This window comes from Hypomesus nipponensis, chromosome 20, assembly GCF_054491055.1.
Source record: "Hypomesus nipponensis isolate SF chromosome 20, ASM5449105v1, whole genome shotgun sequence".
Classification (NCBI taxonomy): domain Eukaryota; kingdom Metazoa; phylum Chordata; class Actinopteri; order Osmeriformes; family Osmeridae; genus Hypomesus; species Hypomesus nipponensis.
In genome coordinates, this window is record NC_140380.1 from 3,711,273 (window position 1) to 3,736,453 (window position 25,181).

Sequence of the window (25,181 nt, forward strand, 5' to 3'; positions counted from 1 at the left end):
ACTTCCTGTTTGTCTGAACAGCTTCCTGCAGACCTCAACAAGATGCACCTCACAGACCACATGCACCAGCAGGTGACACATGTGCCTCCCAGCCAATCGGGATGCAGCATCGCAAGCGACTCCGGGAGCAGCAGCCTATCAGACATCTACCAGGTAGATCACCATCCAATCATCTCACCCGCTTTACTAATTAGAAAGACTAGTGTATAGTGCCTGTGATGCAGTTGATGATGAAGATATCAGTGACACAAACACAGATATTTCTGTAATTATAGAAAGTGCACTGCTTGTGAATTTTGTGCAGTTGTAGTTTTTATCAGTTGCTTCAGTACCTACATTTCTCTGATCACAATAGAAATTCTCAAAACCTCAACTTCCACATCATTTAGGTATTTATGTGTATTATAAAAGCAATTATCATTCTTATAAACAAATTGCTAATTGTACATTCATGCAAATGAATGTACCCTACTGTCTGCTGTTTCCTACATTGCCAATTGCTTTTTTCATGTTGATCAAGATGTATATTGGTTTTCTGTTGAATAGTCTAACCCTGTCATTGTCATCCAAACCATAGCCATATTTTACATAATTTCTCATTTCTCTTTTACATTTAGCTAATTTGATTCGGGGGTGTTTGAGTCTGGTGGCCAGTTTTTGCAATCTGTCACAGAGTCTTTAATTAGTTTGTCATAGAAAGTGTTGAACTTGATAGAACTATTATATTTTCACAAACAACTCATCAGAGCAATACACCTACAATATATCAACTTATTGATCCATGATAGAAAGAAAGGAGGACCAATCAATTGCGCGTTTAAATGCTCGCAATGTACGGTATAGTGGGCGGAGAAAGGCGCTGCTTACCCAATGAACTGCAGGTTTGGTAAAGACAACGTAAACTGAAGTATCACAGCATGCGCTTTCTGCGGGTTGGCCATGGTGCTGATAACGCTACGTTTGCAAATGTACGTACACGAGGGCCTTAGTCTCTCCCCCTCTCACTGTCAGACTGTTTGTTTTTGTCATGCTGATGTTGTTTTTCAAGACTTCCCCGTTGATTCTTGACAATGAGACATCTATGCTGCACCCTACGCTCTCTCTCTCTCTCTCTCTTGCTCTCTTTCTGCCTCTCTCACCCAACCTCCCTCCCCCAGTGTCATGTGTTGACGTGGGATGGAAGGAGACGAGAGGTTGAGAGAAAATATATGAAAGATGAAGAGTGGAGAAGATGGGAAAGGATGAGTGAAGAGGGGAGGTTAGGTTCGGAGAAGAAGATGGGAAAGGAGAGTAGGCAAGAATGGAAAAAAAAAGACTCAATGTAATTAAGAATGCACCTTCTCCTGAAGGAGCAGCCAGACAGATGGCCTACAGTGTTAAACAATGCACAGATCCCACCCCCCCCCCAACTCCAGGGCTGTTGGTTCGAATCCCATCTCTGTACAGCCGTACCCTTCAAACATCTGTCCCAACAGCAGGACCCATATGGGAACCAGGAATAACACACTTTACATTCAAATGAAAAAATAGAATTTAAATTGTGATTGAAACATTATTACATATCCAAATCAGGGAGATTTCTGGGATTAGAGCAGATCCGTGGTTGGGTTAAGGGGTATGTTTCTAAAGACTAAAGAAGGAATGAAGGTATGGAAGAATTGGAGGGATGGAAGGTGTGTTCATTTGAGACCTTATCTGGGCTCAGTGCTCAGATAAGATATCTAGAATGTTAGTTGTTGGAAGTCCTTTCTCTCACTCATCTCTAGATGCCATCTGTTCGGGACAATAATCTGTGCATCTGTTTTTTCTCCCTGCCTTCCAATCCTCCCTCCTTCTCCATGGTTCCTCCTTTTCACTCTCCTCTTACCCTATCTTCACCCCACTCCTCCCACACCCCTCCATCCTTCCTTCCCTCTCCTCCCTTTCATCCCTCCCCCCTCGAATCCTTACCCCTTTCCTCCTCTCCTCCCTCCTCTCGCCCTTTCCCTTCTTTCTCCCCCTCTCCCTCCCCCCAAGGCCACAGAGAGTGAGCTGGGGGACGTGGACCTGTCTGGCCTGCCAGAGGCGGCGGTGGACTCTGAGGAAGAGGAGGAGGAGGATGAAGATATTGAGCAGGCGTCTGCTGCCCTCCTAGGGAGAGACCTGGTCAGAGAGTGTCTGGAGAAGGACCCAGCAGATCGCACCGATGACGACATAGGTAATACACACTTCTTCACCGACTGACTGCAATGCTTGGTAAAGATTAATATTTCCTACACACACACACGTTAGTTATTTCGCCTGTCCCTACTAGAAAAATGTTCTTGTCTTCCTCTTTCCCTCACTTCATATCCTTCCATCCCTTCATCTCTCTAATCCAAATTCTTCCATCCCTCCCTTCTCCTTCTCTCCCTCCTTTATTCTCACTTTCCTCTCCCTCCATCCCTCTCTTCCTTCCCTCTTCCGTGTCACCCTCAGAGCAACTGCTGGAGTTCATGCACCAGCTGCCTGCATTTGCCAACATGACCATGTCTGTGCGAAGTGAGCTGTGCAGCGTCATGGTGTTTGAGGTGGTGGAACACGCCCACACTCTCATCCTCCACAACAAACAAGAGGTATGGATGGAGGAGGAGAGGGCGGTTGGAGGGAGGGAGGGAGGGAGGGAGGGAGGGAGGGAGGGAGGGAGGGAGGGAGGGAGGGAGGGAGGGAGGGAGGGAGGGAGGGAGGGAGGGAGGGAGGGAGGGAGGGAGGGAGGGAGGGAGGGAGGGAGGGAGGGAGGGAAGAGGGATGGATGGATGGAAGGTTGGCACGTTACACATACATGGTATGGACTTAATACACATACACCCCAAAGGTAACCTACTGCAACAGTGTAGTGTAGTTAATCATTTACTTAACCTCAGAACTAATTAATTAAGTTAAACAGATGAAAAAAGGGACATTTTTAATGGCTCTCTGAGACAGGCAACCCCTTGACAAGCTACTAAATGACATAGCATGGACAGAACACTTCCTAACACTTGTGGATGCAATCTACATCAGTAGGACAAAGTGTAATACACCAGAGATGGGGACTCGAGTCAAAGACCCGTTCTTGAGTCGCACTGAACATATCTGGAATACACAAGCACAAGTGCAGAAAGACGTCTGGACGTACGTACTTGTGTCTGCATGCTTGCCTGCGTGTGATGGACATGCAGGCTGGGAGGAGAGGATGGGTGTGAAGGTCAGAGAGAAAGAATCCTTCAGCCTTTACACGCATCCTCACACAGGAGACAGTGAAATGACACAAGACTGGAGGATGAGGAGGGATGAGAGGAGAGGGAGGCGAGTCCGAAGGATGAACTTCCTGTTTATAGTAAATCGTCTACCCCTTTGGTGTTTGCCACTGCTGATGTCATCCCTGTGCGCCTGCAGCTGGACCTGTGGTACGTGATCCTGAACGGGGCGGTGGAGATCAGCCATGAGGACGGCAGGGTGGAGACCCTCTGTATGGGAAACAGTTTTGGTATCTCTCCCTCCCTGGACAAGCAGTACATGAGTGGAGCGGTCTGCAGCAAGGGAGACGACTGCCAGGTGAGATCAGCTCCTCCCTTTCTCGTCCTGCCCTCTCTTCTCTCGCTCCTCCTCCGTCTGTTCTTGTCTTCTCCTCCCCTTCCCTCTCCTCTTTTATCACTACTTTTAGCGTGATCAATCCCTAATCCCTGTGATACGCAGTCTTGTTCGTGCTAGGCCTAGTGTTGCTGACTGTAAAGACAGAAAACCCCTAGGCCCGACTAATGATAATATGCTATAATTGAAAGCGTGGACTAGAGAAGAGGAAGTGTGTAAAATAGAGACGGTACAGCAGCAGTCTGAGACTTTTCTACTTTGTGGTTTGAACCCTCCCTCGTGACTTAATGCCCAGTCCCCGACCACTTCCTCCTCGGCTCTGCATCACTTCCTATTAGAACTTCCAGTGGTTGAGGTCCAGCTCAACGAGGCGGAGGCCAACGGGCTGAGCGTACGGTGTGAGGGAGTGGCAGTCGCCCATCTGTGAGCGAAAACGAAGTACAAGGACTGGAACTGTATGTGGACCTAGAATACTACCCTGTGGAGCCCCACACTTCCAGTTGGGGCTGTTTCTGCACCTAAAGCTATCGAGCCTCCCCAAGTGTCTTGCTTCACGGACTTTTGGTTAATATTTTGAGAGAGGACACCGTCCCAGAGTAACTTGTTTGTAGAGTTGGTTTTACTAGTTCTACGATGCAAGTTTGCCTGCTGCCTTACTTATTGATGTAGAAGTGGCAGCTTTCCTTCCCTCCCTCCTCTCCTCTCTTCATCCCTCCTTTCTCTCTCCCCCTCCCTCTATCCCTCCCTCTTCTCCTCCCTTGTTTCTGTCCTCCCACCCTCCTGTCCTCCTACCTACCTTCCTTTCATTCCTTCCTCCTCCTACCTTTTCTCCTTTTTCCTCCCTCCCCTCTCTCGTTCCATTCCTCCAATCTGCCCTTATTTTTCCCTCCATGCCTCTTTCCTCCTTCTCCTGCCCCTTCAGCGACTGCTCCTCTGTTCTCCTCTTTGAATACCCCACCCTGGTGGGCTGTAACATTCTTCTGTACCACAAGTTTACGCGGGTTCCTCATGTTCTCCTGGGCCAGTTTGTGTGCATTGCCCAGGATGACTACTGGCGCATCCTCAACCACGTGGAGAAGAACACGCACAATGAAGAGGAGGAGGGTGAGATCGTCATGGTGAAGGAGCACCGTGAGCTGGACCGCAGTGGGACCAGGAAGGGACACATCGTCATCAAGGTCAGAGCATGCCCACCCCCAGTCTCCCCTCAGCCCCCAGTTCTGTGTCTCTAAACCAAAGATTCTAGAGGTTGTGCGGCTAGTCACTGAGCATCAACTGCAGATAAAGAGGTTGCAGGTATAACATCTCCACTGTGTACTTTGCTTTAGATTGAAGTGTTTCCTAAACAAACACATTATTATTATAATTGCGTTAATATTTCCCACTTGGTCACCAGGTATTCTATTTCACTCTTCCTTTTCAGTGAAGTGTGGTGAAGCCCTTTGCTGATTGGACTCTATTTTACAGCATTGTAGGCGCACTATACCAGTACTGTACCATATTGCACATTATTTCAGTGTTCTCCACTGCACTGTAGTCTGTGATACTCAATAATACGCTAAGTGATTCTACTGTTCTGTACCATGCTGTACTCTTTGACGTGAGTCCAGACCCCATTATACAGAGTTATTGATCAGTTAATGGACTTTACTTGCCCTTCCAGGCGCCATATCCTTAGGGAACTGTATGCTCCCCCACCCACGCACACACCACGCACAGGAGATCTGGGTACCCAAGGGGGATGTCCGACTCATTTGAAAACTGCCCTGCTCTCAGTTTCTATTCCCTGAAACAGCCTGTTTCCCTTTAGCAGCCTCTGTGGTGGTCATGTGACTGTCCAGCACATGTATGCGCAGAAAAGGGAAAAAGTTGTTTTCTGGGTCTTGACACACATGCAGAGAGACACACTCACACACAATTTTGATGACCAGAAGTAGCCTTTGATGGTCAGGCATGTTTGCTTGGTGATGGTATCACTTTGATCAGCTGCGTTAAAGGCAGTTCAGATCATGTTTTTGAGAAGCACTTTTTGTAATATTTTCTGAAATAAACTTCACATCCTGATAGCAACCCATAAACCTAAATATTTGGCAGTACAATGAAATCAATCCGATATCTGTGGGCGTTGCTGGACACTAATAAACACGACCAATCATTAAGGTCGGACCTGCACTAATAATTGGATGGCATTCAGACCAAATGCAATAATGGGACCGGGGTACTTGTCTGTATTCCTGCCTCCCAGAAGTAGTCAGTTCATGTGTTTGGGAGAAGTGGCTTTTAAGAGAGGGATAAGACATTTTGGTTTGAATCCTTTCGAACACAAGCTCACACTGCTAGGTTTGCAGAACTTGCTTTCCTCCTCCTGTAAGCTGAAGTCTTTGTGTGCTTGTATGCCTGTACGTGTGTTTGTGTGGGATGCAGGGCACCCCAGAGAGACTGATCATGCACCTGGTGGAGGAGCCATCGGTGGTGGACCCCACCTACATCGAGGACTTCCTGTTGACCTACCGCACCTTCCTGTCCAACCCCATGGACGTGGGCAAGAAGCTGCTGGAATGGTTCAAGGTGGACAGCCTCCGAGACACGGTGGGTCGTCCCGTGCGTGTGTGTTTGCACGCACGTGCGTGTGTGTGCGCCCGCCTGCAGAACGTGAGTCTGTTTATTATGTATGGGAGTGTGCGCCACGCTGCCTGAACTGTGATCAATACTTGTTTTGCCGGCTCAGCTGTGTGTGTTCTTAGAGGGATTTGTTTTCCACGAATCCTCCCGCACGCCATCGACGGCGCTGCCGCGCATTCGTTTCATGCCGTCGATCGTTGTCACGGAGACATCATTTGGCTTTTCATCTGTCCAGTTGCCCCTTGCTCTTTTTCTGAGGGACAGAGAGAGACGTGAAGGGTGGGGGAGAAAAAGAAAATGAAGGAGAAAGGGAAAGATGGATGGAAATTAGACTGAGAGAGAGGCAGACGGAAAAAAAGAGTCTGAAAGAGAGAAAGGGTGTTTTCAGTGTTGTGTATCTGTGTTGCTTCATACTTTTCTAATTGTAACATCTGCTTGGAGCAGAGCAGAACAACACCATCCTAAATATAGATATATACTGTAGATATTTAAATAGAGCAATTCAAATCTAAATATGTGCGTGCATAACTTGTATGACTATAGGAGGTCGGGTGTATTTCTGAGACAGCGTATGAGTTATAACGGTACTGTGTGTTCTAGCCACGGTATGTGTTCTTGTGTGCAGGTGACCAGGATAGTGCTGTTGTGGGTGAACAACCACTTCAACGACTTTGAGGGCGATCCGGCCATGACTCGTTTCCTGGAAGACTTCGAGAAGCTTCTGGAAACGACAGTAATACCTTTCAACCTTCCTCAGCGCCATCAAAATACTTTTGCACCAAGTTCCATGACTCTGACCACCGAAATACTGTTAGAAATATGCACTTTTGACCTTCTGCTGTACTTTCTAAAAAGTAACACTGTTCCTTTCGGTCCCCCCCCACCCGCACCGCCCACCAGAAGATGAAGGGCCACCTGCGTCTGCTAAACATTGCGTGCGCGGCCAAGGCCAAGTGGAGGCAGGTGACGCTGCAGAAGCCCTCCAGGGAGTCCCCGCTGCTCTTCAGCCTGCAGGGCGGCAGTGAGAGGGGCTTCGGCATCTTCGTGGAGGCCGTGGAGGAGGGCAGCAAGGCTGCCGAAGCCGGCCTCAAACGGGGCGACCAGGTGATGCTGAGAGGATGATACTTGTGACGAAGACGATGGCCGGGTTTCCCAGATTCGTTAAGAAGCTCTTAACGCTAAGAGCGTCTTAAGAACGTTCGAAGAGCATTCTAGAGAGCTTTTAGAACGTTCTTAAGACGCTCTTGGCGTTAAGAGCTTCTTAACGAATCTGGGAAACCCGGCCAATAGCGGTTATTCCTGCACTAGTCTGAACTGAAATCAAATTGAAATCAAATGCTCTCGGTCTTGCATGATGGTTGCAGCTCACTCTCAGTAGGTTCCTTTGAGCATCTGCAGGTCATCTAATATGCAATCAAGGCCAGTCAGATGGTTGTAGTTTCACTGTGGTTCTCTATTCCTTATTTTTTAACGTCGTTTCTGTATTTTACCACTTGACCTTTGACAGTAAACCAAAAGCATCGGAAATAAATCTTCTCTCTGGCTAGTGTAGAGGTTGATCATCGGTTTCCCGTCTCTTTAACAGTTTCTGTAAATGCATACATTAGGTAACATTTTCTGTCAGAATATATGAGCAATTACGTTATAAAGAACAGTCTTGCTAACAGAAGCTGTCACAAAATACAATTTAATTAGGCCTAGCACCCTCAAAGAAAACATAAAACCTCATATCCGGCAAGGCATTTATATATTCTCTCCACATAAGACATAACAAACATATATAACGTAAATGTCTTCTTGAAAACGAGACATTCATTGAATGTCATTGGTTAGTAGTGTGTAATATTCCACTAGCATATTATTATGATTAGCCTTCTAGTGGATACCTGTTGCATGGCAAATGCAACACGTACAAAGAACAAAACTATACAAACCCTGTATACAAAATTATATTCCTTTTTTTAATGGGAGAGGCCCAACAAACTATGAACTTGTGGCACAAGTTTCTGCTCTTGGGAAGCTGTAGATTGGCAGCTTTGTGTGAAACTGGCCGGCTGAGTTTTGGAAAAATGACTTACTCCTCATTTTTTTTATCCCCACAGTGATACCTTTCCCTCTTTAATTTTTTTTCCCTTGCGGCTCCTGACATTCTCTTTTTCCTTTCCCAATGCCCCCTCCTAACCTATATCCACTCCCCTTCCTGCGGAATCACGGAACATTCACACGTTCGCATTGTGGCACAAAAAATATGGCATAAACATTTTTTATGTGTATCGTCGTCCGCTTATCCGGAGTCAGGTCGTTTTATTCATTTCGCAGGAGCTTTATACCACAACAACATAACAAATAGTGCATGTTAGTTATTTGTGCATGTGCTGTCTGTGTTGTAGTTCAGACTATGTTACTTATTACCAGTTGCCCATCTATGTTGTTCCTCAGATCATGGAGATTAACGGCCAGAACTTTGAGAACATCTCCTACACCAAAGCTGTGGACATCCTGAGGAACAACACACACCTGTCCCTCACTGTCAAGACCAACATCTTTGGTGAGTGGAAACCCCTCATGGTGGTAGTCTTGTGGGGATCCAGTTTGTATAGGTTGAGATAGCCTTTACTCTACTCCTCGTGTTCTGATTCCTCCTCCCCCCTCCCTTCTCCCTTCCTTCCTTCCTCCTACCCTACCCTACCCTCACCTCCTCCTCCCCCCTCCCTTCTCCCTTCCTTCCTTCCTCCTACCCTACCCTCACCTCCTTCTCCCTACTCCTTTACTTCCTTCCTCCTCTCCCACTTTAATTTCCTAACCTCTGTCTTTCCTTTTCTCTTCACCCTCCCTTGCTCCTACTCTGACCTTACCCTCCCCTCCTCCGCTTTTCCCCCTATTCTCCTCCTCCTATCCCCATTCTTCTTTTCTCTCCTTCTGTTCGCCTCCTCCCTTCACTTCCTCCCTCCACCTTCTCCCTTGTCCTCCCCAGTCTTCAAGGAGCTTCTCAGCAGGCTTGTTCAGGAGAAGAAGAATGGAGGTCCACACATCCCCAAGATTCAGGAGAGGAAGGGGAACCGTTTCTCCATCCCTGATCTCCCCGGCGACATGGAGTTCCCCACCGACCACAAGGCTACCAAGAAGATGAAGGCCAACACCGTGTCTGGGGGCCGGAACAAAATCCGGAAGATGCTTGAGAAGACCCGCTTCAGTATACTGCCCCCCAAGCCCTTCAGGTATGCACCCATGTGAGGGTGGGGGCTGTCGAGTGGTTTAATATAACAATTTAAGTGAAGAAAACCCTCTTCCTCCACACTCCACCACTAACCTTCACTCTCCTCCACAAACTTTCTACTGCCTAAACCTCCACCCTTCTTCTCCACCCTCACCACTAACCTCCACCCTCCCCCTCCGCACATCACGAATCTCCACTCTCCTTTTCCACACTCACCACTAACCTCCCCTCTCCCCCTCCGCACTCACCTCTACCCTCCTCAAATCCGCTACTAGCTAAAGACACTGCTGTGGAAATGTATGTGCTGTAATGAGTTGGTTGTGTGCTCCTAATGTGTGTGTGTGTGTGTGTGTCTTTGTCTGTGTTCTCTTGTTATAGGGCACTGAAGTGCCATTATTTATCTCAAGCACTGCTTCGGTGTAGCTTACTATTCACAGTCTCTTCTCTTGTCCCTGTCTGTCTCGCTGTCTGTCTGTCTGTCTGTGTTTCTGTCTGTCTCTCTGTCTTCCTGTCTGTTTCTTTGTCTGTATTTTTGTCTGTCTTTCTCCCTGTGTCTGTCTCTCTGTGTGTCTGTCTTTCATCTGTCCTTCTGTCTCTCTGTCTCTGTCTGTCTCTCTGTCTGTCCCTGTCTCTGTCGAATTCAGGGGACTTTTTCGGTAAGGAGCCATGTGTGTTTCTTCATCATTGTGTCGTTTGACTTCATGCCTTTAGTCCCTCAGTGCTAGGTAATCTAACCTAACGCTAGAGTCTTTCTCGTATGCCACTTTTACCCCGTCTCCTGAGTCTGGGCTATCTTAGTTAGAATGTCAGCCATTGACTGTCTATTCAAGCTCTCTTTCTCTCCTGCCTCTTTCTATTTTGTGTTGGTGTTTATGTGCATGTGTGTGTGTGTGTGGGCATGTGTGTGTGTTTGCGCGTGCGTGTACTGTGTTGCTGTGTAATCATTCTTGGACTCATTCAGTGATTCAGTTCATCCTGAGCACCAGCTTCATAGACCATGTGACCTTTACTTCCTGTGTACCATGTGGCCCAGACATGGTGTTACATGTGAATGGGCTCCCATCACTCCTGTGCTACAGATGGGAGGAAATTGTATCACAAGTTGTCGTTCATCTAAATTCTTTTCTCTCTTTCCCCAATTCCTCTACCTCCATCTCCCTTTACCGTCTCTTCCCCTTCTCCCTCTCATTCCTCCCTCTCCATTCCTCTCTTGTCTTTCTCTCTCTCTACCCAACCCCCCCCCCCTCCCTCCTAAATCATTTCTCACCCTTCTCCCACTCTCTCCCCTCTCTCACCCCCCTCTCTACCATCTTTTCTCTTTTTACCTCTCTTGTCTCCCTCTTCATCCCTCCCTCCCTCCCGTCCTTCCTTTTTCTCTTTCCTATCCCTCTTCCCCATCCCTCCCTCTCTCTGTCCCCCCTCTTTTTATTCTCTCTCCACCCTCACCCCCCCCCCCCCCCCAGCGAGGGGGGAGTGTGCCAGTCCCAGGATGACAGTGTGGTGGGAACCAAACAGTGTCGTCACAGCGTGGCCATTATGCCCATCCCTGGCAGCCTGTCTTCCAGCAGTCCAGACCTCCTGCAGCCTGCCACCAGCGTGCTCGACTTCTCTAACCCTGCTGGTCAGTACCACACAAACACACACACCGGCTCGGTCACGCACAGGTTTCCATGCGCACACGTGGGCGCACACACAATCCCAGTGTTTCCGCTGTGTGGATTTTTCCGTGGCGGGGGCCGCTACATTGCTACATTTCTGCCGCCACGGTATCAGAAATAGGGCTGTAGAAAATTTTAGGCCGTCTATCAGCAGTGATTGTTAGAAAGCATATTGGAGGATAGCACGGACACACGCTTCACAGCGCGACAGGATCAGATCCAGTGCGACAGGATCAGATCAACTCTTTTTGAGAGTTCAAGCTTCCATTCACTTTTGTGATTGTACGTTAAACAAATGGTCAAACACACACGCATGTCTAAAAGCAGCACACCCTGGTCTCTCCCTTGACATCATGGAGGAAACAATCTTCCTCAGCTTTACAGTGCGGACCGTGCTGCCGCCTCCTGGACACGTCATCATTGTAAATGAGAATTGGTTCTCAATTGATTCTACCTGGATAAATAAAGGTCAACTAAAATAAATAAAAACAGTACTTCATTTTCAAAACACTGTTCTCTGTCTTTCCCTTTTCCCTTCTCTTTTTCCCTTCATCTTTTCTTCCTTTCTTTCCCTCCCTCTTTCCATCTCTCTCTCTCCCCTCCTCTGTAGCACTGGGACTATACTGTAAGTATACTGTGGTTTTTCTTCCAGTCTCATTTGTGTGTTTATTTATTTTACATCAGACCTCAGTAATGTCACCCTAAGTGTCCTCTCTTCTCCCCTCCTCTCCTCTTCCCTCATCTCCTCTCATCTACACTAGTGTGTTTTGGGGTCAGTGCTTCCAGTTACTCTGGGTGGTGGCTTATTCTTTGTTCTTATACGTAGAGCAGTATTGAGTCTTGAGTCCAAAAACAGTGTTTATTCTAGACACTGCCCTGAACCCATCCAGCCCCATGCCCATATATGGAGCGCTGGGACCATACTAAAATCAGTTTCCATTGGCTAATGCCTCAGATGACATCACAGAGGTTTGTGGAGTCCAGAACACAGCGTGAGTGTGCATAGACGTTTCACTTGAAACTGTTACAACAACTGTTTGAGGGTTTAGTGCCTTCGCTGGCTCAGCTCTTCCTCCCTCCACTCCCCACCTCCTGCGCTTCATACGAGCTGGGCTGTGCCACACCCCGCCCTCCAGCCACCTCCGCCACGGTTATTTATGTTCATCTGCCCCGCGAGCTTAGAGAGGAGGGAGGTTTATGAGTGCTGCATCAACAACAATATCCCATCACCGGAAGAAAACACATTTTCTAGCTAGAAAGAGTTGTTCTCCCTGTGTGTGACTCTCATTTCTTTCTCTCTCTCTTTCTCCTCATTTTCTCTCTTTCTCTATCTTCATTATTTCCTCTCCCCCAATTTCCTACCAGGATACATTTCTTCCCTGGCCCAGGCAGTAAATAAATGGCCTGTTATTCATCTGTGCCCAGGTAGCTGGGCAGGTCTGGAGGAGTTATCCAGATGTTAACACGAGATAAACAAAGCTGTCACAGGCTGAAGGCTGGGTGGTAGCAATGGTTGATATCGGTTCATGCCTCAGCAGCAATCACAGCTGATAACACTGCTTATCCTGAAAGGAAGATGGAATGATTAGTCGCAGTGTACATTAGGCAGGCGTACACACACACGCTAATCTATTTGACCTGGTGTTCATTGTGGTCGGCCTGTTTTTGTGGTGTGTTGAAGATGCCAGTTAAGATGACTTCAGCACCCTCTCAGTCTTCTCTACAGATCACACAGCCTCTCCCCCATCACTCTGTCTCTGCTCCACACTCCATTGGGCACATCTGACTTCATCTCTGGCTCACACTCCATTGAGCATGTCTGACTGATGCTGTCTCCTTAGGGCTTATGGACCAGTGTGGGTCGGTAAAAGTCATCTGTCAAATTGACCGGTTTCTTTTATCCATCATGCTTTTCTTGCCTTTCCCTCTATCTCACTGCATCATCCCTCTTTTGTTCCCTTCCGCCTTCCCTCTCTCCTTCTCTTCTTTACTCTTTCTTTCTCAGTCACCCTCCCCTTTCCTTCCTTCTCTCCCTCCTTCTCTCCTCTGTTTCCTTCACCGCCTCTTTCCTTCCCTCCCTCTCATCCACTCTTTTTCATCATCCCCTCTTTACATTGTGTTTTTTCCTCAACAGACACACACACACACACACACAGAGGGATATAATAGCTTCACTGTTAAAGCTCAATACTGCCTTTGGGTGTGTGTGGTTCATGGCTCGTGGCTGTGTTCTCCCACTAAGCGTGTAGTTGATGATTCCTTCATAACATGTCCTCCAGGACTGGGAGACACTCCACCCATACGCTCCTGTCTTTCTCTTTGATTGTTGTTGCTGTCGTTTGTCTCCAGACACGCCCGACCAGGTGATTCGTGTGTTCAAGGCGGACCAGCAGAGCTGTTACATCATCATCAGCAAGGACACCACGGCCAAGGACGTGGTCAGCCACGTGGTCAACGAGTTTGGCCTGCTGGCGGCGCCGGAGACGTTCTCGCTGTGTGAGGTCAGCGTCAGCCCAGAGGGCGTCATCAAACAGAGACGTCTACCCGACCAGCTGTCCAAACTAGCTGACCGCATTCAGCTGAACGGCAGGTGGGCGAGCCATCCTGCTTTTTCTCTCTCCCCTCTTCTCTTTGACTCGCCTCTACCTATCGCATCCTATCTAGGTTACGATGAATATCTCATTCCGATTATTTTGTCTCTGAGGGCTTCTCTAAACTACTGCCACGTCTGGAATGATTCATCCCTCTTCTTGGCCCCCCCTCCCCACACGTCCAACCTCTAGCCTACAACCCCACAATCTCAAGCTCCGAGCCTCTGTCGCTCAATCCTCAAAGTCCTAGCCCCTAGCCGTCAGCTTCCAGCCCCCCCCCCCCCCCCACAGTCTGTATTTTGAGCCTCCAGACTATCCGCCTGCCGACTCTGTCAGTCCCCTGGCCCGTGGTCTCTGTTGGCAGACAGGGGGTGCTCTAATATCCTGTACCCTACTTTCCTGCCCCACTCAAAGGGACAGAGAGACACATGCAGCAAGCTAGAGACATGGAGGTAAGAGAGGGAGACCGAAGGGGTAGAGACAAAGGGGATAGACGGAGGGGGGGGGGGGGGGGTTGAGGGGGGTAGAGTGAGAGAACAAACTTTGGACTTCTGTCTCCATCTCATTCCTTCCCATGCTCTATATTTCTCTTTCTGTGTCAGTCTCTTTCACTCTATCCGTCCCTGCCTCCCTCCCTCTGCCCCTGTCTTTTCTCTCTCTCTTTCTCCCTCTATCTCTACCTCCAACCAACAACACTTCCGTCCTCTGCTCTTATCCTTGACCTCCGCAGCAAAACGGCATAGAGACAGAGGCACTCTCTCTCGACCCCACCTCCTCTCTCTCTGTCTCTCTCTCTCTTTGATGACCTCTGGCCTTCCCCTCCAGGTACTACCTCAAGAACAACATGGAGACGGAGACGTTATGCTCAGACGAGGACGCCCAGGAGCTCCTGAGAGAGAGCCAGATCTCACTGCTGCAGCTCAGCACCGTGGAGGTGGCCGCCCAGCTCGCCATGAGGGACTTTGACCTCTTTCGAAACATCGAGTCCACCGAATACGTCGACGACCTCTATAAGCTGACCCCGCCCACTGCCAGCGGACGGCTCAAGCAATTTGAGGAGGTTCGGTTTGATTCAGTTCATGTCTGTGCAGTTTTGAGGATGTTCGGTGAAGTTTGATTCATTTCTGTGGGGTTTGATTCATTTCTGATGACTCGTTTCATTCATTTTGGTTCAGTTTTGTGTTTAAACACAGATTTAAACTGGGCCATATGTTTAAAACAGCTCCCATACTTCCAGTCCAGTTTCTGTATTAAAGAATCTCAACACCAATTTACAGTACCTACTATACTATAAAAGTAAAAATACTAAAGTGTTTCCTCATTATATCCACATTGATACGATGAAGCGATAATGGACATGATTGATCAAAAATCTAAAGGAACGAGAACAAAATACATTGGAACAAATGATATAATTATCTTCCGGTTGTCCTCAACAGGTGATCAACCAGGAGACTTTCTGGGTTGCCACGGAAATCCTGAAGGAGAGCAACCCTCTGAAGAGGATGAAGATGATCAAACTCTTCGTCAAGATCGCCCTGCACTGCAGGGAGTGCAAGAACTTCAACTCCATGTTTGCCATCATCAGGTAGGGTGTGGTTTGGGGGGGGATCACTGACATCATCACCTCGTTGAGCGGTCCTTCTCACACGCTCTCACCCCGTTCCCCTGTGTAGTGGTTTAAACCTGGCCCCGGTGGCTCGGTTGCGCGTCTCGTGGGAGAAGCTGCCTAGTAAGTACGAGAAGCTGTTTCGGGATCTGCAGGATCTCTTTGACCCATCCAGGAATATGGCCAAGTACCGCAACGTCCTGAGCAACCAGAATATGCAGCCACCAATCATACCCCTCTTCCCCGTCGTCAAGAAGGACCTCACCTTCCTCCACGAAGGTCAGGATGCATACACACGCGTGCACTCCAAGCAATACATGCTCACGCACGCATGCACCCGTGCTCACAAAGCAGAAGCAGGGCCCTGATGTCTTGGGATTTCCTTGTTTTATCACTTCCTCCCAGCTGAGGCCTTGGGTCCTGTTCCCTGATTAGCATAGCTCTGTTCACTTTTTGGTTGTTTTACTTCCTCTCTGCCTTCCTCTCCTCCATCCAAGCCAGTCAGGGGTTTCCTGTCTTAAGCAATGACGAAATTTGAGTTTGAGTTTGCCTGCAGTGGTTTAGCAGCATATTGATGTGTGTGTCTGTGTGCGTGTGTGCGTGTGTCTACGTATGCGTGTGTGTGCATGTGCGTTCATACTCCCCCAGGTAATGATTCCCATGTGGATGGCTTGGTGAACTTTGAGAAGCTGCGGATGATCGCCAAGGAGATCCGCCATGTCGTCAGAATGACCTCAGCCAACATGGACCCCGCCCTTATGTTCCGTCAGAGGTTGGTTTCACCCCTCCTGACTTCTTCACCCCCTTCCCATAATTCTATTCAAAAGCCTGGACGCTGATTTGGAGCGTTTCAATGTGGCCGGATTTCTAAATGGAAATTTCCGGGTTCTGAACTGGTTGCTGTTCCACCCTAGTTCCATATGAGGGCGCTAACGGTCCAGTGCAGAATGAATGGAGGTCTATGGAGCTATACCCCTCCAAATCCACTTTTCTCAGGATATAATTTTTTGTCTAGTAATTTGAATGTTGAATTTGACAGGGGAGGCAAAAAAAATACACACTGCTGGGTGTTAGAGTTAAAGTCACTTTTTTGTCTTAAAAAGCCTTTCAAAATGTCAATGACGTCATACACATCGGACGACCAGAGATACTGCTTTGGGCAAGCTCTAGTCACTTCATTTTTTCACTCGAGGCATCAACAACACAGCTGAGTGGTTAGCTCTCCCTGTCAATACACATGCTAGAAAGAGTTTTGGCTTGCTAATGTTGTTGCTAATGTTGCTAATGCTCTGACATTCTGGTTCTGCTTCGGATGCCATCAAGCGGGATCTCTGGTCATAGTCAGTCCTAACCAATCAGCATTCATTAGCAGAATGCAAGCGTGTTATGGGCAACAACAACTCACCCTGTAAGAAATCGAAAAGACTCAAGTACTCGTTCAATCAACTTTCGACCTATATGCATGTGGAACATGCAAAAACTACAATCAAATGTTTGATTCCTCAATGACAATCAGGCAAAAGAGCCTAATGTAGCCGTTTAGCTCCTTAGATTCCCATTGATTCTGCACTGGATCGCTACCACTCCCAGTGGAACTCTGGTGTAACTGCAACAGAATTCGGTACAATGGGGCTTAATACAGGCTCTCCTTTAGACAGGCTCTGATGGAATCAAATCACAGTCACTACAGTGTTACAAACACATTCACGGTGCATCACTGCCCCCAGTTAGTAGCCTCCTCGTCATTCAGCACCAGTGTTCTCTTGCCCCTATACATCCCCCCCCCTCACCACTCCCAACTCCTTCCAAATATTAAGATTAGATTATTGATGGATAATGACTGATGTTGAATCACACACATGGATGCAGGGTGACACATGTGTGTGTGGCCAGCGTAGATTGGTTAAACTCACTCCTCAGGTATATATACGGGCCACCTGCACCAACGAATGGCTAGTTTTTTGTTGGCGCAGCTGGTAGTGTTCGTGTTTGAGATGTTGGAGGTGTCGGGTTCGATCCCAAGTCAGGGCGAACGTCGGCCCAGTGTACCTCCGACAGGTCTGCAACCATGTCGGTTCTATGTGTCCATCCATCCCCTGTTGATCCCCCCCCCTTGTCTCCCCCCTGCTGGTCTCTCTCAGTCCTAACTGTGCCTTTCTCTTCCTGAGTCTCCTCTTTACTGTGTGTGTCTTCCTGAGTGTCCTCCTGACTGACGGTCTCTCTCAGTCCTAACTGTTTGTGTGTTTCTTTAAACCTCGCTCCATGGCTCTCGCTTTCAGGAAGAAGAGGTGGAAGAGTCTAGGGTGAGTCCCGCCCCCCCCCAGCCCCACCCCCAGTATCTTGGTCTGTCAATCCAGCCAATCACCAGCCATGCTTCCTTCTCAACCCTGGCATCAGTGCTCGCATCCAAATGCCTGCATGTCTGTTTTTGATCCGTGATGTTAACCCTTCCATCCACAGCAACCTGCCTCAATCCACCATTGAATGACTGGAGTGTGCATGTGTGTGCATGTGTTTCCCCCCCCCCCCCCCCCTCATATTGATGTTCATCGCATTTTTCATGATCTAACCCTGTTCACCATATTGCTGTTGTTTTTTATGTGTGCGTTTGTTAGCATGGTGTCCCAGCAGTGAGAGAGCGCTGCTAACCCGCATGGTTTCCTGCACTGATACAGTCTAGCACAGGAACGTATTATAGTCTCTCTCTCTCTCTCACGCCTGTCCCCTCTCCTTCCCTCCTCCCCCTTCCTCCCTTCAGGTCTCTGAGTCAGGGAAGCACCAACTCCAACATGCTGGATGTCCAGGGCGGCGCCCACAAGAAGCGTGTCCGCCGCAGCTCACTGCTCAATGCCAAGAAGCTGTATGAAGACGCTCAGATGGCGCGCAAGGTCAAGCAGTACCTGTGTCACCTGCTGGTCGAGACGGACGAGGAGAAACACCTCGCCATGTCCATGCAGTGTGAGCCCTCCTATAGTACTTGTGAGTATCGGCGCGCGCACAGACGGCACACGCACACGCGCACATACACATGTGCACACACGCGCAGCATGCATGTACACAAGCACCCACAGACAGACAAGCACACGTACACACGGTTCTGTTTATGGGTATTTCAGAGGCTGCCCTCTAATGACTCCTGTTCTTTGATCCCTTCACCTGTCTTTGTCTCTTTCTCACTTTGCTTCTCTTCCTCTCTCTTTACATCTCTGTCACATTCAATATCTCTGTCCTTATTTCTTTCCTCCCTCTATTCCATCCCTCCATCTCTGTGTCTCTTGTCCTCATATCGATCTTACGGCACTAAGTATACATTGCCTCCTTGTTTCCGTGACGACAGTGTCTAAGAACCTGAGTGAGCGGCGGTCCACCAAGTCGGAAATGTCTCCAGTGTCACTTCGCTCGACGCTGCCATCAAGCCGGGCCCAGAACCGGGTCTCCCAGGTTCTCCAAAGCCCGGTGACACTCAACCCGCTCCGCAAGAAGAGCACAGCCAAGGAGTTGGCCATCACGCTGAGTGAGTCCCCCTCTCCACTTGCTGGCTGCCACGCTGTCATGCCGTCACTAAACCTCATCTGCCGTCCTCTCTGCCGTCCTCTCCTTTTCTGCTCTCCTATGCTTTGCTCGGCCCTCCGCTCTACTTCTCATCTCCTCTTCCCTTATCTCCTCTTTCCTCACCTTTCTTCACCCCTCCATTACTCACCTATTGTTGTTGTCCCCGCTCCCCCCAGATGCCAGCTCCCCTCAGGTAGTGAAGAAGCCCCCCATGGGTAACAGCTTAGCCCCGGCAGGGGAGAGAGAGCCTGGAGACTGGACCAGAGGAAGAGCCACCGAAGACAGCACGTCTGTAGTCTCCTCTCTTCACTCCAGCCCCACCATCTCTCCTCAGGGTTCACCGCGCAAGGGTACGCCTCTGTCGTCGTCGTAGCTTCCCACCAGGATAGCTACCCATCACCATACAGATGTTACCCACTAAATTTGAGATTTCTCATTTGAGAGAGGATGCGATGCGAGGCGTGATGGGGGTAGAACGTTAGCCATAAAATTGTGTTTTGGGGACTGTAAACTGTGGAGTCTTTAATTATGACATTGTTTTTCTTAATGGCCACTTGTGACAGCTTACGATTACATACAGAGGTTTTACACTGACTTGAAATGTCGACTGTTGTGAGGGGCATCGGAACAACAATCACTATTTACTTTGTCTGCTGAAACATGACTGCTGACAGTAGGTAGCAATAACGTACCATTAATAACAAGAATTGATGTTGAGCTATATAGTAGGTTTGGCCTTTAACACATTTGCTACACTTGCTATGATTAGCAGTCTCTTTTTTTGTGACATGTCATCACACATACACACGCCAGTAAACAGGTATGGGAGTGAATTTCTTGTGTCCAGTGCCAAAGCTCTAACCAAACAGCACTAACATTACTCATCCTCCTCTTCATGTCCCTTTGATTGGCTGCAGTGGGGGGCGTGCCCAAGTCCCAGAACTCCCAAATGAACCTGTCGGGCTCGTCCTCGTCTCTGGCCAGCAACACCAGCACCAAGGGTGGCACTGCCAACCTACGCAGCTATGGCATAGGTGGGGCCATCCTCCACAAGAAGATCTTATTGATGACCAGACAGCCCAGTCCTGAGAGGGAGGAGGAGAGGGAGAGCAGGCACCAGGAGAGAGCACAGGAGAGAGAGACTGAGGTTGAGATGGAGGTAGAGCAGATAGGGAGTCCGACAGGGATCCAGAGAGAGAGACCAGGGACTCCCCCATTAGACCCAGGAGAAGGCAGGAGAAGACCCCTTGAGTCCCCCCTCAGAAAGAGGCTGCGATCCCCCTTCAAACTGCTGAGAGAGAGGAGTCAATCTAGGGAGAGGCTGAAGGTGGCCGGACCTCCAGGAGCTCCAGCCCAGGAGGGGCCCCTGCCCTCCTTACCCCAGCCAGGGAGCAGTGGACTAGGGCAGCTCATGGCCAGGAGATCAGCCAGCCCTGGACCTTTCACCTGGTTCTGCAGATCTATCTATGAAGATAGACCTCATTCATAGGACTGGACAGACATACTGAGGATATAGCTCTAGTGTAGAATTAGGTTGTAACTGTGTCGCAGCTTGTAAAGATGAACTCTGTAGTAAATGTCTAGGAGCTGGAGGTGTGAGAAAGTGAGACAGACACTGGAAATCTCAGGTTTCCAGGTCTTAATTCAGCTACTATTCCTGGTTCTAGTGAAGGTTCTAACTCTGGTTGTAGTTCCAGTTAAAGCACTGGTTTTATCCCCAGGTTCTAGCTCTAATTCTAGCTCACTTTCCACTGTTGAGGATCAGTGCGGAGGGCAGCTTGAGAGAGACTTGAGAGACGTGTCCGAGCTGTGCAATTCCCTGGTTGGATGAAGAATGGTTTGACATTGTGTTTTTAAACAGTAGTTCACTAATTCTGTGTAAGCTATGATGCCAGTTTGAAGCTATTTTATTATGTTGAACCAAAGTTGTGAGTTAGGATATGTCCGTTGCTCCCAGTGTTCCAGTGTTTGTATTAAACATGTTTGTGAGTTTGAAAGTAGTGTAGTTATTATATAGCCACATATAATCAGTCTACAGTAAACAGTGTTCCGAGTAGTCTGTGTGTAACTCAGAAACGGACCTTCCTCTCCTTCACTCTCTCTTTCTATGCATCCTCTATCTCTCTCGCTCTCTGTCTCTCTCTCTCCTCTGTCCTTCATCCCTGCTTCCCTCTGTCCTGTCCTCTCCTCCAGGCTATACTCTACTCCCAGGAGGCCGAGCGGAACTGTCAGACTCCAGTCACAGTGAGATTTCGTCGCGCTCCAGCCTTGTCAGTAACTGCTCTGTCGACTCGATGCCCAACACCGCTCCAGACGATCGCTGTCTGAGCAAGACCAGCGAGCAAGCAGAAATCTCAACCCCAGCCACAAGCCAGCCCAGCATGAGGTAAATCACACACACACACACACCTCTTCAGGGAAGAAAAAGGAGGATCATCCTCCTCAGTGACATTTCTTATCTTTGTTTTAATGTGAGACTAACTAACTATAATACAGCTATACTAAATATATGAATATGTCACTGTTTAAACATTTTAGTTAAATACACAATATTGAACTGAAGGTCTACACTGTAACTCAACAACACTGTCTGTGATAGAACCATATACATACGTACATCCGGAGGACAGCTGGCCTCCGTCTTCCTCTGGCTGCATTGACTTTAACCAGACAATATCTAATATGGGGATAACTGCCCCTCTCTGGAAATTTCCGGCTTCTGAACTGGTTGCGGTTCCACTCTGGTTCCATATGAGGGCGCTCACCAGTGAGTGCAGACTGAATGGAGGTCTATGGAGCTATACCCCTCAAAATCGACTTTTCTCAGGATGTTTAAGTTGCTTTTTTGTTCTAAAAAGCCTTTTAAAATGTCAATGGCGTCATATAATCAGCATTCATTAGCAGAATGCTAGCGTGTTATGTGCAACAACAACGCACCCTGTAAGAAATCAAAAGGACATCAGTCCTCGTTCATTCAACTTTCGACCTATAATCCATGTTGAACTTGCAAAAACTACAATCAAATCTGAGATTTCTCAACGACAATCAGGCGAAAGAGACCAATTTAGCTGTCGAGCTCCATAGACTCCCATTCATTTTGCCCTCATCTCATTGCCGGCAATCACCCCCAGTGGAACTCTGGTAGAACTGCAACCAAATTCGGTACAATGGGGCTCAATAGGGAGTGGACAGGCTCTCTGTAAATGAGCTCTGCTTCTACAGAGGACCAAACCTGCCATATTTACAAATGAATGAATGAATGAATGAATACATAAATGTCCACATCCATGCATTTAGACAGAAATAAACGGATATATGTATTAATTAATGAACAATTGTCTATCAATATTACCTTATACTTGACATGTATTTATGTATTTGTTTGTGTATTCATTTATTCATTTATTTATTCATTCATTCCTGTATTTCTTCATCTCAATATGTTAATGACATGTAATGTAATCACATGACGTGTAATCAAAATAGGTAGGTGGTATTTGACACACCATTGGCTAATTGTTTTCAACGCTTTGTATTAAATGTATTAAATGTGCCTTGCAATCATCAGTAGCAGCTAGTAGCCTAGCTAGCTAGCAGTGTGCGAGAGCAAGCACTTTTCTCCTCCAGATTGACTAACCCTACTGAAAATGTTGTGGATTTTTTTATGAAGAACCCCTTTAGTTTCTGGGCAACACGGAATACAGTGAGGAAAAAAAGGATTTGATCCCCTGCTGATTTTTTTGTTTTTCCACTGACAAAGAAATGATCAGTCTATAATTTTAATGGTTGGTTTATTTGAACAGTGAGACTGAATAACAACAACAACAAATCCTGAAAAATGCATGTCAAAACGGTTATAAATTGATTTGCATTTTAATGAGTGAAAGAAGTATTTTACCCCTCTGCAAAGCATGACTTAGTGGCAAAACCCTTTTTGGCAATCAGAGAGGTCAGACGTTTCTTGTAGGTTGCAACCAGGTTTGCCCACATCTCAGGAGGGATTTTGTCCCACTCCTCTTAACAGATCTTCTCCAAGTCCTTAAGGTTTCGAGGCTGACGTTTGGCAACTGGAACCTTCAGCTCCCTCCACAGATTTTCTATGGGACGAAGGTCTGGAGACTGGCTAGGCCACTCCAGGACCCTAATGTGCTTCTTCTTGAGCCACTCCTTTGTTGCCTTGGCCGTGTGGTTTGGGTCATTGTCATGCTGGAATACCCATCCACGACCCATTTTCAAAGCCCTGGATGAGGGAAGGAGGTTCTCACCCAAGATTTGACGGTACATGGCCCCGTCCATTGTCCATTTGATTAGGTGAAGTTGTCCTGTCCCCTTAGCAGAAAAACACCCCCAAAGCATGGGTGATATATGTGTGTGTTGCCACACCTCCCGTGTTTGACGGTGGGGATGGTGTTCTTGGTGTCATAGGCAGCATTCCTTCTCCTCCAAACACGGCGAGTTCAGTTGATGCTCGTTTGTCTATGCCAAACGTCTTCAGTCTCCTCAAGAAGAAGAGGCGTTTCCGGTCCGCTTTGACCACCTTGTCCGTGTGAGCAGACCAGGTGAGATCACTGCTGATGTGATCACCCCGAGGAATCTGACCTTCTCCACTTCGGATCCGTTGATATATAGGGGCGCATGCTCCTCCTCCTGCCGCCTCCTATAGTCCACAGTCATCTCCTTGGTCTTGCTGACGTTGAGAGAGAGGTTATTGTCCCGATACCATGATGTCAGGGTATCAACATCCTCTCTGTAGGCTGACTCATCACTGTCAGACATGAGGCCCACAATGGTTGTGCCGATCATTTGTTTTTCTTTCGTTTACGAATAATCGCACCAACGGTTGTCACCTTCTCACCAAGCTGCTTAGCGATGGTCTTGTAGCCCATTCCAGCATTTGGAATCTGATTGATTGATTCTGTGGGCAGCTGTCTTTTATACAGGTAACAAACTGAGATTAGGAGCACTCTCTTTAAGAGTGTACTCCTAATCTCAGCTCGTTACTTGTATAAAAGACACCTGGGAGCCAGAAATCTTCCTAATTGAGAGGGGGTCAAATACTTATTTCACTCATTAAAATGCAAATCAATTTATAAAAATGTTGACATGCATTTTTGGTTGTTGTTATTCTGTCTCTCACTGTTCAAATAAACGTAAAACAATTATAGACTGATCATTTCTTTGTCTGTGGGCAAACGTACAAAATCAGCAGGGGATCAAATATTTTTTTCCTCACTGTACACAATAAGAATCTGTTGTCCATGTCTTCTGATATTTTGGTACAGAAATCTTAGAACGGCTTGTAATTGGCTTGATTCATGTGGCTTTTGCAGGGGCGCCGTATAGGGGGGTAAAGGTAGGACGATTCTAAAGGCCCCTGACTGACAGGCACCCCAAAAAATAGAAAAACGAATAAAAATCATCAACAAATATAAATATATATTTTCTTTTTCATGGGGCCCAAAATTCCTGGCGGCGCCCCTGGGCTTTCGTTCAAAACAGCAGTTTGGACTGGGAACAGTAGGGTCATGAATATGACCAGAAATGTTGCAATCAATGAAAAGGATTAACCTGTTGTGGCTAGTGCTGAAAATTTCTCTCTCTCTTTGTCTCTGTCTCTACTTCTCCCCCCCCTCTTCCTCTGTCTTTCTTTCTCACGTTTGCTTTTCTATCCTTCCACCCTCTATCTCTCTCTCTTCCTCTCACTTCCCCACATCCCCCCAGTTCATCTCCATGTACCCGAGGTCCTGTAATGCGCACCTCCACCTTCACCTCCTCCCCCAGTGCGGAGGAGCTGACTCCAGACCACACCTCCTTGGACTCCGTGGCTGACAGTGGGCGTGGCAGCTGGACCTCATGCTCCAGCAACTCCCACGACAACTTCCAGAACCTTCCGTCGGGCCAGTCACGGCCCTGGGACCATTCCCACTTGATAGGCTTCAGACACACCCAGCTGGCCAGACCAATTGCGGAGCAGGAGGGGATTGCAACACCGTCATGGGCAGTGCCGACGGTGATGGTTGCCGGGGCGGATGACCCCACAGCCAATAGACACTCCAATGATAGCTCGGACCATAACCAATCACGGCAGAGCTGGGCGTCTTCCAGTTCGCTGTCGGACACGTACGAAGGAAGCTACGGAACGATTAAACGACGAGCGGCTGAGACCTCTGCTCCTCAGGGGGAGGGGCCTGAAAGGACAGCAAGCACAGATGCAGCCTATAAAATGGTGACATCGAGCACAGAGAAGGGCTTAATAGGTAAGGGATCACAGCTAGCCCCACCTCCCAATGTGTGTCTTCCTTTGACTGACTGTTTGTCTTGCTGTCTTCAGTAGCTGGTTG

At 48.0% G+C, this 25,181-nt stretch overlaps 1 protein-coding gene across 4 annotated transcripts in view; it reads left to right on the top strand.

Annotated features, from left to right (window-relative positions):
* The window catches only part of rapgef6 (Rap guanine nucleotide exchange factor (GEF) 6), a 78,711-nt gene that overhangs the window by 48,419 nt on the left and 5,111 nt on the right, over positions 1 to 25,181 (top strand). For 2 of the 4 annotated variants that reach the window (XM_084683538.1, XM_084683541.1), the window contains 24 exons: positions 22 to 153; positions 2,017 to 2,197; positions 2,458 to 2,594; positions 3,397 to 3,555; positions 4,617 to 4,769; positions 6,016 to 6,180; positions 6,839 to 6,946; positions 7,114 to 7,317; positions 8,653 to 8,761; positions 9,188 to 9,431; positions 10,894 to 11,051; positions 11,699 to 11,713; positions 13,438 to 13,678; positions 14,505 to 14,739; positions 15,119 to 15,267; positions 15,356 to 15,567; positions 15,937 to 16,060; positions 17,568 to 17,591; positions 18,047 to 18,267; positions 18,626 to 18,802; positions 19,017 to 19,190; positions 19,758 to 19,874; positions 21,034 to 21,226; positions 24,562 to 25,097. In XM_084683538.1, the coding sequence (XP_084539664.1) occupies positions 22 to 153; positions 2,017 to 2,197; positions 2,458 to 2,594; positions 3,397 to 3,555; positions 4,617 to 4,769; positions 6,016 to 6,180; positions 6,839 to 6,946; positions 7,114 to 7,317; positions 8,653 to 8,761; positions 9,188 to 9,431; positions 10,894 to 11,051; positions 11,699 to 11,713; positions 13,438 to 13,678; positions 14,505 to 14,739; positions 15,119 to 15,267; positions 15,356 to 15,567; positions 15,937 to 16,060; positions 17,568 to 17,591; positions 18,047 to 18,267; positions 18,626 to 18,802; positions 19,017 to 19,190; positions 19,758 to 19,874; positions 21,034 to 21,226; positions 24,562 to 25,097 (4,168 nt within the window). The remainder of the gene's footprint in view (positions 1 to 21; positions 154 to 2,016; positions 2,198 to 2,457; positions 2,595 to 3,396; positions 3,556 to 4,616; positions 4,770 to 6,015; positions 6,181 to 6,838; positions 6,947 to 7,113; positions 7,318 to 8,652; positions 8,762 to 9,187; positions 9,432 to 10,893; positions 11,052 to 11,698; positions 11,714 to 13,437; positions 13,679 to 14,504; positions 14,740 to 15,118; positions 15,268 to 15,355; positions 15,568 to 15,936; positions 16,061 to 17,567; positions 17,592 to 18,046; positions 18,268 to 18,625; positions 18,803 to 19,016; positions 19,191 to 19,757; positions 19,875 to 21,033; positions 21,227 to 24,561; positions 25,098 to 25,181) is intronic. The other 2 variants (XM_084683540.1, XM_084683539.1) reach the window with 2 other exon arrangements.